Source organism: Athene noctua, chromosome 8, assembly GCF_965140245.1.
Source record: "Athene noctua chromosome 8, bAthNoc1.hap1.1, whole genome shotgun sequence".
NCBI lineage: Eukaryota > Metazoa > Chordata > Aves > Strigiformes > Strigidae > Athene > Athene noctua.
Genome location: NC_134044.1, coordinates 19,673,218 through 19,689,615, shown reverse-complemented (window position 1 = coordinate 19,689,615; position 16,398 = coordinate 19,673,218). Strand labels below are relative to the sequence as shown.

At 62.1% G+C, this 16,398-nt stretch overlaps 1 protein-coding gene across 2 annotated transcripts in view; it reads left to right on the top strand.

The window, feature by feature from the left end:
* The first annotated feature begins 858 nt into the window (after positions 1 to 858).
* EPHB3 (EPH receptor B3) overlaps positions 859 to 16,398 on the top strand; it is a 30,008-nt gene continuing 14,468 nt past the window's right edge. Inside the window, exons 1-3 of one of the 2 annotated variants that reach the window (XM_074912826.1) lie at positions 859 to 950; positions 14,475 to 14,539; positions 14,907 to 15,579. In XM_074912826.1, the coding sequence (XP_074768927.1) occupies positions 14,483 to 14,539; positions 14,907 to 15,579 (730 nt within the window). In that variant the 5' untranslated portion in view covers positions 859 to 950; positions 14,475 to 14,482. The remainder of the gene's footprint in view (positions 951 to 14,474; positions 14,540 to 14,906; positions 15,580 to 16,398) is intronic. The other variant, XM_074912825.1, reaches the window with a different exon arrangement.

The following is a 16,398-nucleotide window of genomic DNA, read 5'->3' as shown; positions in this document are numbered from 1 at the left end:
CCCACAATCTCCCCATGGCAATGGGGGGAGAGATCGGGGAGAGGACTGAGGCACTCATATGCGTGCATGGTAGCTGGCACTGTCTCCCACGAGGACTGTGATGGGGAAAGCACCCTGGGGTTTGGGAAAGGGGTGCTGGGGGGTGTGCTGGGGAGTGTGCTCTCTGTATGTCACCCTGGCCAGGATCACAGCATTCAGCCCTGTCACCATGGTGGGAATCATGGTGTGGTGGGGATGGGATGGGATGGGATGGGACGGGATGGGGTGGGTCGGGATGGCACAGTGTGGGATGCATGAGATGATGGGATGGGACCATAGAGGATGGGATGGCCGTAGGTGGCACAGGTAAACCAGGCTGCCAGTGATGGGGCACAGAGGGGCCGTGGCCCGTCAGCACACACACTAACAGGCTCCCGCACTCAGCCGCAGCCGGTGGGGGCAGGGCAGGGCGGGCCTGGGGCTGCGGGGCAGGCCGGGAGCGCGGCCCCTTTAAGAGCCCAGTTCCGCGGGCGGCCGCTGGGTGGGGCGCGCTCCCCGCCCTGCGCCTCCCGCGCCGGGGGGCGGGGCCACCGGGGGCGCGCCGGGCAGCGCCCGCCCCCTCCGATTCATCTTTCCGCGGAGGCTCCGCCCCCGCCCCACCGCCGCCCAATGGGCGCCGGCGCTCGCCGTCGCCAGGGGCGCCGGGTTGCCAGGGGCGGGCTGATTGGCGGCCCGGCCCCGCCCCGCGCGGCTCAGCGGCGGCAGCGGCGGCGGCGGCGCCAGAGCGCGAGCGTGGCGCGGCGGCGAGAGGAGCCGCGCGTGGCGCCGAGCTCGGGACTGCCCGGCGGGGCCGCCCGCACCGCCCCCCGCCATGGCCGCGGCCCGCCCGGGGGCCGCCCCGCCGCCGCCGCCGCCGCTGCTTCCCCTCCTGCTGCTCCTGCTGCTCCCCGGCGGCCGCCGCGCTCTGGAGGGTGAGTACCGGGGCGGGCGTGCCCGCCCGCCCGCCTCACCGGGGCCCGTGCGATCGCGCGCGCACACACACACGCACCCTCCAGGGTGTCCCCGGCCCACCGGGCCTCATCAGTGTCCGCCGCCGGCTCGGCGCGCCGCGGACGACCCGGCTGTTCCCGCGGGGAGCTCGCCGCCGCAGCGCGCCCCAGCCCCGCTCCCAGCGCTTAGCCGCCCTCAGTAGGTTTCAGAGTCAACGCCCCGTGGAACCGAGCCCGGCGCGGCCGAGGCGCGGCTGCCGCGGCCGGCGGGAAGCGGCGCCTCGTTGGATACTCGGTTCATGTTCCGAGGCTTTTCGCCACGACCGAGAGGACTGGAAAATTAATATTTCTTTCAGTGGAATCTCGCGGCGTGCCAGAACTGGTGGGGCCGCCGGAGGAGTGTCCGTGTGCTGTGTCCGGCTCCATCCCTTCCCCGGCGGGGCTCGCCGCGCCCGCCGCCTTAACCCGCGAGGCTCCGGCGTGGGACCGCCGGGGCCAGCGGCCACGCGTGCCGCATCCATCCCCAATCGGGGCTGTGCTCCGCGGCTCACCCGCCCCCGCGGGTGGGCGAGAGAAAGCGGAGAGGAGGACAACCCCCCGCGCTCCGGTGGAGTTGGGGATAAAGGGAGCGTTAATTGTGTCGCCCTCCCCTCGGTGAACCCCGGTTCGCGGAGCGGTCGCCTTCCGCGGCTTTGAGCGAGAAAAGCGGCTTCTGGCCCCGCTGGGGGATCGGGGGGTCCCGGGGCGGACCAGGCGGGTCGCACCGGGGAGGAGAAGGAGGAGGAGAAGGGGGGGGCCAGGAGGGTTTTTGTCTCGGCACAAAGTGTGCGCGGCTCCGGCCGGCAGCGCCGGGGGCGGCAACGCTCCGGTGTCCGGTAACCGAACCCGCTGCCGGAGCCACGGGAGGGGGCTGGGAAGGAGAAACCCCGAGTGGAGAGGAACTGCCGATGCCTCTGCCCGGGCGGGGGGCGGCGGGGGGCTTTTGTGTGGTCGGAGGCAGTTTTGTGCTCGGACTGCTGCTGCCGTTCACCGTCGTCCCGCGGGCCGCGGCACCGGGGGGTGACCGTGGGCAGGAGCCCTTCCCCGCTGCGGTTTGTTGGGGGGACACGTTTCCTCCGGCTTTGGGCTTTGTAGAAAGTTTAGGGGGTGCTTGTTGCCCGTGTTTCTTTTCATCCTCCCTCCCTATGATTGTTTTTTTTTTCTTTAAAGGGTAGGGGAAAAAAAATTTAAAATCATTCTGCTTTGTACGCCGTAGGAAACAGAGCTGTGGGCCTGCTCGGTCCGTGAGCTCCGGGCTGAGCGGGAGCCCCGCGGCAGGAGGGGCAGGGAGAAGCCTGCCTGCACACAGCCCTCTCGGGATGGAGCTCTCGGGGAGCCCTGCCTGCTGGAGAGGTGCAGGCAGGGAGCCTGGCGGGGCTCCACGCCTTCGGGCAGCCCCTCGTAACCCAGCAGCGGTTTGGGAGCCGGGGAAGGAAACCCGGCGTGGGGGCTTGGCAGCACCGGCATGCATCGTCCAGGGACTGTCCCGCCAAGTCCCTGGGGAGATGGGGCGCCCCAGCCTCTCCCCCACCACCGTCCGAGGATGGAGCGGCGTGAAGAGCTGGATGGAGAGAAAATAAACAGCTCCTGCTGAGGAGTCGCTGGGTTTTCTCAGCTTCCCGAGCGTGCGGAGGGGTCAGGGGCCGAACACGCCGCCCGAGGAGGTCAGGGCCCAGCTGGGTGCCAGCCCGATGGGACTGCTTCGGGGCTGGCTGGCAGCAGCCCAGCATTTTTGGGACTGGCCCCGATTCCCCTGGGAATTTTTTTTTTTTTTTTTCCTTCTTCTTTCTCCTTCACTCTTGTCTGAGCTGGAGGGAAAGTTGCAGCTGAGCCAGGAGAGGTTTCTGCCTTGCCCAGCGTTAGGAAAGCCATTGCTCGCGTCAGGGTCAGCCAGCTCCTGTGCTTCTGCTGCGCTGGGCTTTTCTGTCTGCTCGCAACGCTGCTTCCTGACAGGGACCGGCGCGTTCGAGCGGTTACTGTAAATCTAGCATGCACGTTCGTTTGGATATTTTAGTGCTGATCGTAAATCTGGCGTGGCCATAAATCTGCGCACACGTCCTGCAGACAACGACAGCAGCAAGCGGTCCCCAGACCCGGCCACCTCGCCATCCCCCTCCAAGGAGGCAATGGGCTGGGCTTGCGGCCAGTGCCCGACTGGGAGGGCAAGGGGCTTCGGGGCTGGACGGCGTTGCCCGTTCCTGGGGGGGTGGCAGGGAGTTGGGTTTCTTTATAAGGCCCCACGGGGGTGGAGGGGAAAAGCCGCGCTCGGCAGCAGCTCAGTGAGGGCTTTGTGCTGCCGAGGAGAAAATGGTTTCTCTCCAGATCCTGTAAGTGCGCTGGGTCTGTTTGAAGTCACAATGTGTTTTTCTTCTCCGGTTCAGCAGTCCCCAGGCCGGCTGCAGAAGGAATGCTCTATCCGGGGGCAACAGCGGATCCTTTCTCCAGCGCAAGGGTTGGAGCTGAGGAGTTTGTCCCAGTGGGGCTGTGGGAGCAGAGGCCCTGTGGGGAGCAGACACAGGGAAACCGAGTGGGGAACGTGCTGTATTCAAGGCCCTTGCTGACCGTCCGGGGATAAAACCCCAGGCTTCAAAACATTCCAGCCCAAGGGAGCGTGGATGCCCGCAGGCTTCATCTGCCCGTCATCCCGGGGGTGCGGGTGGGCTGGGACTGGGACCTGCTCTCCCAAGGAGCTGCTTTTCCAGGCAGCTCCTGCCCTGAGCAGCCTCGCTGGGCACAGGACTCTGTTTAAAGTTGGGGTTTCCCATGTACTCCCCCACAGACCCCCGTGCAGAGGCACCGTGTTTGTGCGTAGCCCTGAGCCGACTCAGGCCTCTAGTGAAATACCCAAACTCACCCGAAGCAGGAGGATTTCTAGGGGGGGGTTTTCCTCATCTGGGCTTTGCCTGTTGGCAGCTCCCAGACCCCAGCCGGGCGTTACGCAGGCTGACCATGCTCCTCTCTGCACCAGCAAACCCCTGCTTAATTGACCCCTGGACTGGAACTGCCAGGTATTTTCTTGGCAGGGAGATTTGCTTTCCATTTAATTACTTTTCACTGAAATGGCATGTTTCTCAGCGGGGTGATGGGGGGAAGTTAGCCCTGCTGTTTTATTGATGCTTGGGGTAGGACTGCGAGGGAAAGCGGGTCGTGGGGCTCTGTAATGCTTGGGATTCATTAAATCTCCGGTTTCTCACTAAAAGCTCCGCTTGAGGAAACCCGCCCCATCCATACTCCTGAGGCGGGGAGGAGAAGGGCTTTCCTTTGTGTCAAGCGGAGCATGCGGAGAGGGAAAACTTGCAGCACTGGGGTCTGTTTGCAGCCCTGTGTTTCTCCCCCAGTGTATGGCTTGGCTGGCGGGGCGGTGAGGCCGTGCCTGCCTGGCCCTCACGACTGGGAATAGCGGCCTCTGGTTTTTAAGGAATGAACCGAAACTCCTTGTTTTGTTGTGATGACTTACTGCGAGAGATATTTGGGGAAACCAGTTTGTTGCATTTTCTTTCCGTGAGCCGTTTGGTGCTACCACTGAGGCAGGGGAGCTTGGCGTTTAATTAAAACAGCCCTAGCAATCTGAATCACAGACTTGCATGTTTTTAAAATTGTAGCTGTTCCTGTTGTGCTGAGTCAAACTGGTTTGTCGGGATTAAGCGTCTCCGCCTGGGAGCCGTGCTGGGGGAAGGGTGCCAGGGCAGCCCCGGGGTCGGGATCCCCATTCCCTGCTGGAGGAGGTGGCAGGGTGGGTGCCAGCCTGCTCCGCCCCCCAACCCCGAGGAGAACCCCCCCGGGAAATGGGGGACTCTCCCCACGGGCTGCAGTGGAGCCAGTGGCTGCCATCGCCTCGAACTTCCCCGAGGTTGAAGCCATAACGAGCTGGCGTCGCTTCTGGGATGGGCGTGTTTGCAAGCGAAGTGTTTTGGGGGGACAGTGGGGATGGGGGTGCCCCTCCACAGCCAGGAAGCTCCTTGCAGGGAGCCAGGCAGAGCCCCATGCCTGTGGGGACGGGCTGCCATTTTGAAGGCCAGGCAGCCTTTTGCAGTGGCACTCCCACCTGGCTGGGACACTTGAATTCCTGTTTTGCTTTTTTGTTGTGTTGGTTTTTTTGTTGTTGCTCAAAAACCAGTCCTGCGCTCAGGCTGGGGCGGGGCTGGTGGCAGGACACGGGCCATTCCCTCTCAGAGCCGGGCCCCATTCAAACTCCATGGGGAGCCCAACAGGAGCCATTTTGTAGGGCGGGTGGGCAGCCGGCCGGCGGAGGGCCAGGCCTGGCGCTTGGTGCTCTTGGCAAGGTATCGCCCGCCCTCAGCATGGCTGTGGAGGCCTTGTGGGGCCGAGCTTGTGAGCGGGGCTGCATCCGGTTTCCAGAGGGGCTGCAGCCCTGCCCTGCCACCCGCTTTCCCCTCAGGGTAGCCGAGCCCTCCAGCCCGTGCTCCCTGAGGCAGGAGGGAGCGAGTCCAGAGCCGGCTTTGCATGGCCGCCCCTCTGAAGAGGAAAGGGAGCCATCTTGGGAAGAGGCAGGAGCGTGGCGGCAGGGCCAAGCACCAGCCCCATGGCCGCTCTCTGCGCGCGTGCCAGCGCGTGCCGGCCAAGGGTCTCAGCCTGGGGAGGGGGGGGGCAGGGGATTGCTGTGGGGTCTTTTATTTTATTTTTGCCCGTCGCTAAGCTCCATGCTGCCGGGGCCTGGTGTTTCTCATGGATGTGGCAGGAGCTGTTGACAAACACCTGTTTCCCGGCCCCCTCCCCAGGAATGCCCTGGGGGCCCCATGAGGGCTGCAGTGCCGGGGTGGGGGGGGGGTGTGGGTGGTGTAGGGGACAGCAGGGACACCCCCTCCCTGGGTCCCTCGCCCCTCCCAGGGGAGCCCTCCCCCAGGGCTTTCCTGCCCGGCAGCAGCTGTAGGGGGGGGATTTGGGCCTCCCTGTTCCTCTCCGAGGTGTGGCCGTCGTGCAGGGCTGCCAAAACTCGTCCCGGGGAGGGGACACTAGTCCTGTCGTGTCCTGTTGTCCTCCCAGCTCCGGACCAGTCCTGCTTGTCCCTTGGGTGCTCGGCCGCCTGCCCAAGCGAGGGCTGGGACGAACGAGGGACCCCGCGGGGCGAGTGGGGAAGGGAGGGGGGTGCTCGGCGGGCGCGCACGCACACGCGGCGTGCGATCCAAGGCCTTTTTTTATTAATGAGAAAAATGTGCAGGGCTTGAGCGATCGCCAGGAACAGATTTATTCTAGTTCCCCAGAAATTAAACTGAAATGAAGGAGCGAGTCAGCCTGGCCCGGCACCCCCTCCTGACTCTGTGCTTGTTTTAACTCTGGAAGAATCTGACTTTGGGGGTGGGGGAGGCGGGGAAGGGGGGGGATATTTGGGTTTAAGCAGTTCCAGATGGGCTCAGTGCTCGAGGAGAGCCGAGGAAGCGAGCAGAGAGCAGCATGGAGATTTGGGTAACTGCCCCAGGCAGGAGAGAAGAGGGAGATCTTGGCAGAAACTCCCGCTCCGCGCTGCCGGGATGGGATGGAGCTTGGCAGCCGAGCCGCCCCGACTGTGGGGCGAACCTTTGGATGTGCAGCGAGTAACCTTTTTTGGGGAGGGGGTGGGGTTTTTGTTGGGTTTTTTTTGTTGTTTTTTTTTTTTCTTAAATATCATTACTCCTTTCCTGGGCTCTTTCCAAAAGTACAACCTGGAAAAAAATGGAGCTGGAGGGGGAAGAGGGGCCTTTTGGATCTCAGCCTGCCACAAACGGTTACCCTGCGGAGGCAGGCCTGCAGTGCTGACCGCGTTCCCTTCCTTCCCCTGGGGACTCTGGGGCTCTCCATCCGCGCCAGCCTGGCTCAGCTTGGTGGCCCCTGCCCCATGAAGCCACGGCCACAGGGCAATGGGGCCACGGAGGGAGGTGGCAGGAGTGTCCCCATCATAGCAGGGCCTGGAAACAAAGGCGGTTTTGCGGGTCGATTTGCTGCCTACGTCCTGGTCAATGGCATTCACGGCTTGAACAGGTCTGGCATCTCCCGATCGGGTGAGTTATTTCTGTGGCAGCGGAGGGTGGCTGCATGGCCATTCCTGCTGGGGATGGTGACCTATAAATCTCTCCTGCCTGCTGGCCACAGAACTGCTTGCCCAGTGTAGCTGGTCATGTTGTCCCCATGGTGGGGAGCTGCTGCAGGCAGCCCCTTTCCCTGGGCCAGGCAGGAACATGCCCATCCTGAGCAGGCAGCAGTTGCTTTAAGGCCAGTGGGGAGGGCCGAGAGGCTGGCTGTGGGATCTGTCCATTCCCCTCGCCCACAGCCTGGCAGAGCAAAAGCAGCTTTTCCCCCAGGCAAGCCAAATCAGCGAGCACCGGGGCGCATCCACTACGTGGGCAGGGATGGCAGCTCTTCCCCAGCTGAGCTGACCCCAGCGTGGCGCACCGGGCTCTGACATCCGAAATCCCCACGGTATTAATAGAACAGTAATTGCAGTGCAGGGCTGGACTCAGGCAGCTGGCTCGCGTCCTCTCCCGGCGTCAGTACCGCCTTTCTGCGGGATCGGGGCCTGGCAGCGGGACCTGGCAGGACTTGGGCAGCGGGCAGCACGTGTCCTTAGCGTGCGATTGCAGGGCAGGAGCCTGCCGTCCTGCAAAAGCCCTGGGCTCCAAGCACCGTGTTTTGGCGGGGGTGTGTGCAGCATGGGTGCTGGAGCGTGGCTTGGCATGGCCCTGCTTTGCTTGCAAAATGGCAGAATCTGCCCTCCCTGGCTCAACCCGGCGTGTGACCGGGAGGAAACGAACGCCCATCCCTCCCCGTATCCCGGGCGCTGCCACTTGATCTGCTTTTCGCAGAGCTGGCACCTGTCCACTCTCACATGCTTCAGTCTGTCTCGCGGCCGTCAGGAAACAGCTCCTGGCGAGGAGCACGCGGCCGGAAAGCCCTCTTCAGCCAGTTAGCGGCTGGCAGGTGGGCGACAAGGGAGGGCTGGAGGGAGGAAGCGCTCCCGTCCCCCTCCGTCCCATGTGCCAAGCAACTCCCAGTCATCCAGGAGCTGGATTTGGCCCATCCAGAAGTTGTAGGACATTGGGGTTGCATGGGGGGACTGGGAGGGAGATGCAGCCAGCCGATGGCCATCTCCCCATGTGAGATTATATCTCGGTGCAGGTGTGAGATTAGGAAATGGAGGATGCATCCTTGGAGAATCCTTGGAATTGGCATCTCGGGCTCTGCCGTGAGTTTACCATGGTGCCAGCGGGGCCGGGACTGGCAATGGTGCTGGGACCGGCGGTGCTGCCCATCCTCGGCCAGGCTCTCCGGGGCAGGGACTGTCTGCCCTGGTGCGTGTGTGTGTGGTGTGTACAAAGGGGCCTTAATCTCAGTTGGGGCCTCTGGGCCCTGCCATAATGCAGAAATAATGAGTCTATTATTAAGTGCCCACAGTACTTCTTCACTCTTGGTGGCTCGCCTCCAGCAGCAGGCAGAACCTGCCCCGCTTGAAGTGGATGTGTCATCATTTGCCTCAGCAAATCCGATCCCCTTTGATGATGGGCCAAACGCCCTTGGCATGAAGGGCCACAGCTGTGATACAGGCCCCTTTTTATTTTATTTTTTTTTTCCCCTCCTCTCTTCCCTTTGTTCCCAGTTCGTTGGCAAGTCATCGGCTCACCCCAGACCTGGGGCAAGCGCGCGTTGGTGGGCATGGGCAGTCTGAACCCCTGCGTTCCCCTGGAGAGGGATGGGGTGGGGGCTCAGCTCCCACGGTGGCCCCGCATTTCCCCCCTCGGCGCTGGGGAGCAGCAGGCGCCCTGCTCAGCGTAAGGACGGGTTCCCAGCGTGGGTGGCGATAGGGAGCACTCCAGCCCTTCCCTTGGGCTGAACTGCACTGCCTGGCCTGCCCGGCCCGACAGCCAGGGACGACAAGGGTGGGACTCTGTGCAGACCCCTGACCTTGCACTGGATGCTTGGGTGGCCGGGTGTGCAGGAGGGGTCCCCAGGGGAGACAGGATTCCTGGGGAAGGACGAGGGTGCCTGGGCTGTACAGCATGCCGACAGTGCTGCCAGCCCCATCCCTGCAGAGGGAGCTGGCAGACAGCATCTGCCAACACCTTCCCCAGGCTCCCAAACCCCGCGCCTGGCACCTCCACCATGGGTACCTCCGACTCACCCCACGTACTGCCAGCCCCGTGGATGCTCTGCCTGCTGCCTTCCTCCCTGGCTACAGTCTTCCTCGCTGCTCTCCTGGCTGTCAGCTGCATCAGCAAGAGCCTCGCCTCCCCGCAGTGCAGCTCGGGCATGAGGGGCTGCTGAGTGTCGAAACCTCCCAGCACGCCACCTCCCATGCACGCGACGGCTCCAAAGCCGCCGTCTGCGGGGTGCTCCGTGCGTGGAGCATGTGCTCTGCCCTGGGCTGAGCCGGACGGGAGCGCTTTCTCACAGGCCGCATGTGGAGTCTCTCGGCGTCAGAGCAGGGCCATCCCCTGCCCAGGAGGAGGACGGCCATGGGGTTTAGATGGGGTCAGAGGGGGAAGGACCCTCCCAGAGGAGAAGGAGGAGGGATCCGGGTGGGCGGCACGCTCTGGGAAAATGCGTCGCGGGGTCTCCCAGACCTGACGCGCGCGCAGGGCGCTCTGTGTGGCTCGGCTTTTGTGTACGCGAAACGCTCGTCAGCGGGAAAAGTGCAACCTCAGGTTCTCTCCCACAGGCAGCTCTTTGTTCCCAGATAAAGGACCTTACACCAAAGGCCCTTTGTGCCGCTGCTCAGAACGGTGCCGGGATTAATTGTACCGATAGGTGCTTGAATGGGGAGCACGCAAGGCCACTGGCTCCTGCCGTAGTGATCTCCAAAACCGAGGAGGAAATTAAAATATGTGGGGAGATGCCCCTTTTGGTGGCTTTTTGACTAGCAGGCAGTCACCAAGATTGAAAGTGCATCCCTAAACAAGCTGCCTTTCCTTCAAGAGGATCACAGCGTGGCGGTGAGGGGGAGAGGCATCCGGCACCACCGTGGGCAGCCACCACGGCAGAAGCCAAGCCATCCTGCGGCAAATGGCTCAGCCATTGCTGCTGTCTAGAGGAGTCCAGCGTGGGGCAAGTGGCCTGTATGGCTGGGCCACTTGCCCCATGCTGAGCTCCTGCAGACATGGTGCCCTGGTGTGTATAGCTCCCAGAGAACACGGGCACGTTGCAGAACAGGTTCCTCTGTTTGTGGTGAGGCTGCGTGGGTGTCTTTACTAACTTTCCTCCCTTGCCTTATTCCAGGATGCTCTGGACTTGCGCGAGCTGCCTTCTCCTTGTCGGGGCGAGGAGCTGGCGTCCTACCTTGCCAGCGCATCCTGATAAAAGCCGGCGGTCCCCGTGTTCAAAGGCGAGAATGTTCCAATCAGAGCCGGTTGGTGGAGAAGATTGAGTCTTCCCCAGCGGCTTCATCTTGAAAGAATTTTGACTTTTTTTTTCCTCCCCCCTCTTTCTGGCTTTCTGGCTCAGCCGTTGCTGCCGCGTGCGTCTGCCGCTCAGCAGCGCGAGACGGGCTCTCTGGGCCTCTTAGGGGGGGAGTTCAAACGTTTTCACTGGCCTCAGACCGTGCACACTGCATTCCTGAGCCCCTGTGTGGGGAGGAAGAGGTCCCCGGCTCCAGATGGGTCCTCGCCAGGGCTTCAAACAGCCAGCGAACTGCTGGGACTCTGCAGAGGTGATGGGAGGGCTGCTGGCAGGAGAGTCCTGTTCTTTGCAGCTTGGGGTGCACTTGGAGGAGATTTTTGCAGGGTGAGGAGGAGGCAGCCGGAGCGATGCTCACAGCCCTGTTCAAGGAGCGAAGGCTCTTTCCCTGCCCCAGGATCCCACTCTGCTATGGAAATCCCGCTTTTGTGGGGTTGACCATGGCCTGCTGCACTCACTGAGTGTAGCAAGGCTCCTGCTGCATCCCTTGCCTTTGCCAAGGTGAAGGTAAAGAGAGGACAACTCCCCAGTGCTGCAGACAGTGATAAAGCAAGCCTTAGGGTGACTTCCCCAAGCTGGCGAAATTGGTAGCCAATTTCCCCTTGACTAATGGGACCAGGCTCTTGCTGTGGTGTGCGGGATTGAGGTGGCTTTGACTCACCACTCTGCCAGCCCTGACATTGTTCACGTCCCTCCGAAGTACCTGCAAACCTGAACTGAGCCAGGAAACCATCAGTGCTGCCTCCGAGCCCACTGCATGCCAAAGGCAGAGAGCAGCCAGCTACTCCTGGCTGAACCCCGGTGTTTGCCCATCCCCTGAGCCCTGGACACTAGTACGTGCCCTTTCATGGGGGGCCAGCGCTTAGTGTGCCCTGGTGTCTGCTGAAGAAAGGACACATGTTTGGTGCCAGGCTGCTGTGAGATCTCTGCGGCAGCTTTAAGGGCAGAGAGCGGTTTCTGTGGCTCGGCTGCAACCGGCTTGGCTCAGCATGTCACCACCGGCCCCAGGACCACGCAGTGCAGCAGCCCTCGGGGCCCTCTGCCCATGACCTTCACAGCAGTGGGCTGCGAGGGGCTGGGGAACTCTGCTGACCCCCTCCGAGCCCCGCTCACTCCCACGGCTGCAGGAAACCCCCGCTGCCCTCTGCACTCAGTCTGGTTTTTTTAGCTGAGTTGCTCAGTGATTTTATTATTTCCCCTCCCCGCTCTCTCTGTGTGGTTTACGTGGCTCTTGCGCCAGCGGCCGGCTTGGCTTTGTCAGGTTTTTTCCCTCTGCCGGTCAGATGGCAGATGCTGCCAAATTAGGATGCAGGCAGTGAGTCTCCTGTCCGAGGCCAGCGCTCACGGGGAAGGTTGCTGTCGGAGGGGACGGCTGCTCACATGCCCTGTCCTGGGGCTGGGCCAGCATGGCAGGGGCTGCCTGCATGGGGCATGCTGGCACGCAGGGGAGTTCCCGTACGCCTTGGGCAGTTTTGGGGAGCAAAACTCCCCTCCCATCTCAAGAGCAGGGATGCCCACACAGTCAGGTCAGCCTGGCTCTGCTGTGACTGGCTGTGGGGATCCTTGTGCTGCCCTGCTCGTGGGCACACCCTGCCACCCAGATCTCCATCTCCCTGGCCTGACTCACTACCACAGCCGCTCGCCCGCACCAACCCCAGCCCTGAGCATGCAGGGCACCCCTTCCCCACTCCTCCAGCCAGGTCTAGCCCTCCTACAGAAACACCCACCCAGCTGCCTGGCCAGACCCATGTGGGCTCTCTACGCCAGGACTTGGCAGCCTGGCACACTGTCAGCGCCGAGCGCGTTTGGCTCCGCTCCGCCGCCAGTGCGGCGTGCCTGGGCCCTCGCACAGCACCGCTGTGCCCTTATTAGGGCAGCCGGAGTGTGGGGCCCGTCCCTCGGAGAGGTATGAGCTGCCCAGCTCTGCAACCTGCTCCCCCATGGCCTGGCACCAGCAGCCGTCTCTGGGAGCCCCCCGGTGTAAGGGTTGGGGGAGCGCGGCAGCATCTCGGGGAGGTCTCGTGGCTGTGCAGAGCCACGCTCCAGCCACTGCTGGTGGTTGGTAGCTGATGCTGTGGGGAAGGGGATGGGAGAGAGATGGAAGTTTGCTGCATCCCCTGGGCCCGTAGGACAGGGCAGAGGCTGCCCCATGCCTCCAGCCCCATCCTGCACGTTCTATGCCCCAGGCCTCCTGAAGTCCGAGTCTTGAGCCCCCCTGCATTACCCACTTGGCAGGGGGCCTTAGCTTGTGTTTTTGAGAAACAGCAAATGACCGCCGCCAAATAACTACCTCTGCGCTTCTATTTGCAAATGAGCTGGTGTCGGTTTGTCCTTCCTGTTGTAGATGCTGCTCCCCTGACCCTCTCTCAGCGGAAAAGCTGGCACCATGAGGGATTTTCCTTGCTCTGTCCCCGGTGCTGTGTCCACTGCTGTTGCCACCACCCCACGACAGGACTGTGTTTATGTTTGCTCCACGTGCACAGCCTGGGAGAGAGGCAGGCTTGCCGGCCAGGCTGGGATCCTGGCAAATGGCAAGGCGGGCCAGAGAGCCCATGTGTCCCCAGATGTTTATCGGTGCCACGGTGGCACTTGCAGCCTGTGCTCCTGGCCTGCCCATGGGTGCTGGCTCAGGAGCTGCTGGCGGGTCTCCCCAGGGTGGGATGCAGGAGGAAGGTGTTTACCTCCAGCTGGGCTTCATCTGAAACCCTGCGACGTGTGAATGTTTCCTTCCTCTCAGCGCTTCCTCCCTGGCTGGGTCAGCCTGTGGTTTTCCTGGGGTGGAAGGAAAGAAGCTGAAACTCTCTTCCAGGGCTGAGCCGTGGTGTCTGACATGGCCGAGCTGCCCTGGTGTGTTCTGTGTCCCAGCCATCGAGAGCAAGTGGCTCCCAGCCGGCTGCCAGCTCTGGGGACTGAAGAGCCACAGCTCTCAGCCCTGCGTCTCAGGACTAGTTGGGCTGAGGGATGGACAGACGGTTAGACAGCCCTTGGGGAGCTGTGTGGGGCCTGGGATGGGGCCATGCCTGCAGCCGGGAAGGGGGATGCCCTCAGCAGGGAGGAGTTTTGGAGCTGGTCGTGGGCCCTGCTCAGGGAAGGCACCAAAGCCCCTCTGAGCACACCGAGGTCTGCAGGGGGGCTATTGCCCAGCTCTGGCATTTGTATGCCCCGTGCCCCAAAACCCCCTTGGGCAGGAGAGGGGCCGGAAGACCCCAGGAGCGCTTCCTCCCCTCCAGACAGCCTACGGGGCCATCCCTGGAGTGGAGGTCACAGAGCCAGCAGCCCACAGAGGGACCGTTGGCCCCAGTCCCAGAGCACATTGTCATTCTCCATCCTTGCATTTCACTCCCGGTTTTTGTGCGTGGTGCTTGCGCGGAGCCATGCGGCTCTGACTGGGATTAGGGACAGCTGCCTGCAATTGCAGCTCTTCCCAGACAAGCGTCTCGCTCCCCCAAGGCTGGGGCTGGGGCTGTTTGGGGAATGCTGCCGGGGTGGTTTGTCTTGTAGTCTGCTCCAGGAATGTTGGCCAGACGGTCAAATTCTTCTCCCCTCTTGTAAAATGAGTGATGTGGGGCGTCTCTGGGAGAGCAGCCTGCCAGTCCCTCCTCCTCTGGATAAACCTGCCTGGCCCGCACCGCCCTGTCATGGGAACGGGCCCTTTCAACCCCAGCCACAGTAAATACGCGCCCTGCCAAAGCAGAGGGGGAGGGCGCAGACAGGGGTGCATGGTCTCCCTCCTCTGGCACCCCCCACACTGGCCAAGAGGCATGGCTGGCTGTGTTGGTGGCCGGGATGGCAGCCTGTCCCCGTCCCCCCTTCACCACCTGGCCAGCTCCTCATCTTGCCGCTTCCCCACTCTGGCGTGGCTCTCCGGGGACGCCTCTCTCTTCCTGTTCTCCTGACGGGAGAAGAGAAATCTGGAGTCTGTCTGCGCCGCTCCCCCCTCCTCCCACCACGTCTCACCCCCCAAGTTGCTGTTTTCCGCAGAAATGTCAGGCTTGACTCTCCTCTCCCCCACTCCTCCTGTTTTTTTTCCCTCTAATCTTGGCCTTCGTCTCCAATTACTTCTTTCTCTCCTCCCTCTCTCTCCAGAGACCCTGATGGACACGAAGTGGGTGACCTCTGAGTTGGCATGGACAACTCATCCGGAGACGGGGGTAAGTCTGGAGCCAACCCCGGTCCTGACCTCCAAAGGGCACGGCTGGCCCCAGCCCCATGAGAATCAGGGCTGCTTGCCAGCACCTTCGCGGAGCTGGCTGCGTCTTCCCCCTTCCCTCCCGTGCTTCTCCTCTTGCCTCATGAAAGCATCTCCTCCTGACTCCGTGTCGGCGGAGCGGGAGTGCTGTGGTCCCTGGCCCAGGTTGCTCTTAGTCACTTTGATGACCAGGAGGGTTGGGATGGGTGGAGGTGCAGCTGCTGCTCTTCCCTGTTGCCTGGTCCCCCCCCACCCTGTGCGATTCGCGATGTGTCCGTGGCCCTGATCTCCCCAGTTGGGGGTCTAACCTGCTCCCCTCTTGCTTGCAGTGGGAAGAAGTCAGCGGTTATGATGAGGCCATGAACCCCATCCGCACATACCAGGTGTGCAATGTGCGGGAGGCCAACCAGAACAACTGGCTTCGCACCAAATTCATCCAGCGCCAGGACGTCCAGCGTGTCTATGTGGAGCTGAAGTTCACTGTGCGGGACTGCAACAGTATCCCCAACATCCCCGGCTCCTGCAAAGAGACCTTCAATCTCTTCTATTATGAGTCGGATACAGATTCTGCCTCTGCAAATAGCCCTTTCTGGATGGAGAACCCCTATATCAAAGTGGATACAATTGCCCCAGACGAGAGCTTCTCCAAGCTGGAGTCTGGCCGGGTGAACACCAAGGTGCGCAGCTTTGGCCCTCTCTCCAAGAATGGCTTTTACCTGGCCTTCCAAGACCTGGGAGCCTGCATGTCTCTCATCTCCGTCCGGGCTTTCTACAAGAAATGCTCCAACACCATTGCTGGCTTTGCTGTCTTCCCGGAGACTTTAACAGGGGCTGAGCCCACCTCTCTAGTCATCGCACCGGGCACCTGCATCCCCAACGCAGTGGAGGTGTCTGTACCTCTGAAGCTGTACTGCAACGGTGACGGCGAGTGGATGGTACCTGTGGGAGCATGTACGTGTGCTGCTGGATATGAGCCGACCATGAAGGATACCCAGTGCCAAGGTACGCGCGTGGTGGAGTGACCGTGGCTCTTGTCCCTGCGGGCACATTGATGCTGAGGTGGTTTTGCATTGAGCTCAATCTGTTTTCGGAGGCTTGGGAGCTGGGCAGGCTCCCTGCAGAGGTAGCAGGGTTGTATCTCAGAGGACTGGTCTGCAGTTTGACTCAGCATCTGGAAGCCTTAAAGCCTTCATGGTCCAGACTGGCACGTTGTCTGCCGTGACACGCAGGTTAACATCTGCCAGTGCTGTCCTCTGCGGGATGCATGTCCTCGCTGGGATCCACAGCTCCGGGCGTGGTCCTCAGCAGGGATCCAGCACATTTAAACCTCCCTCTTGCCCCTGCTGCCATGTCCAGCATCTCCCCTCTCTCCCTCCTGCGGCGCTTGTGGCTGGGGCAAATAATTGTTCCTGGCAAGTGTGATTTCACGCTGCTTGTGCAGAGGCACTTGGAAACGCCAGTGGTGAGCAGGGCCCCGCTGCATTGGCTGTGGGAGAAGCTGTGGGGATGTTTGCCTTCCCCTGCCAGCACTGAGGGTTTGCAGCAGGGAGGGTGGGGAGCAGCATGAAGGCAGGGGAGCCAAAGCTCCCTGTCCCTGCTTGGAGGAGAGGGAAGAGCATTCTGCACATGGAGATATAGGGGATGGAGAGCCACGAGTCCTGTGTGGGTCCTGCAGCTGCCATGCTCTTCCACAACAGCTTTGGTGTTGCTCTTTCACCCCAGGTTTGGTGTGTTGATAAAGAAAAAATCTTCCCAGATGGATGTTGCTCTCCCTTGGTGTGATTTTGTCTTTGGGAGCCACTTCTGGCACACAGGACCCTG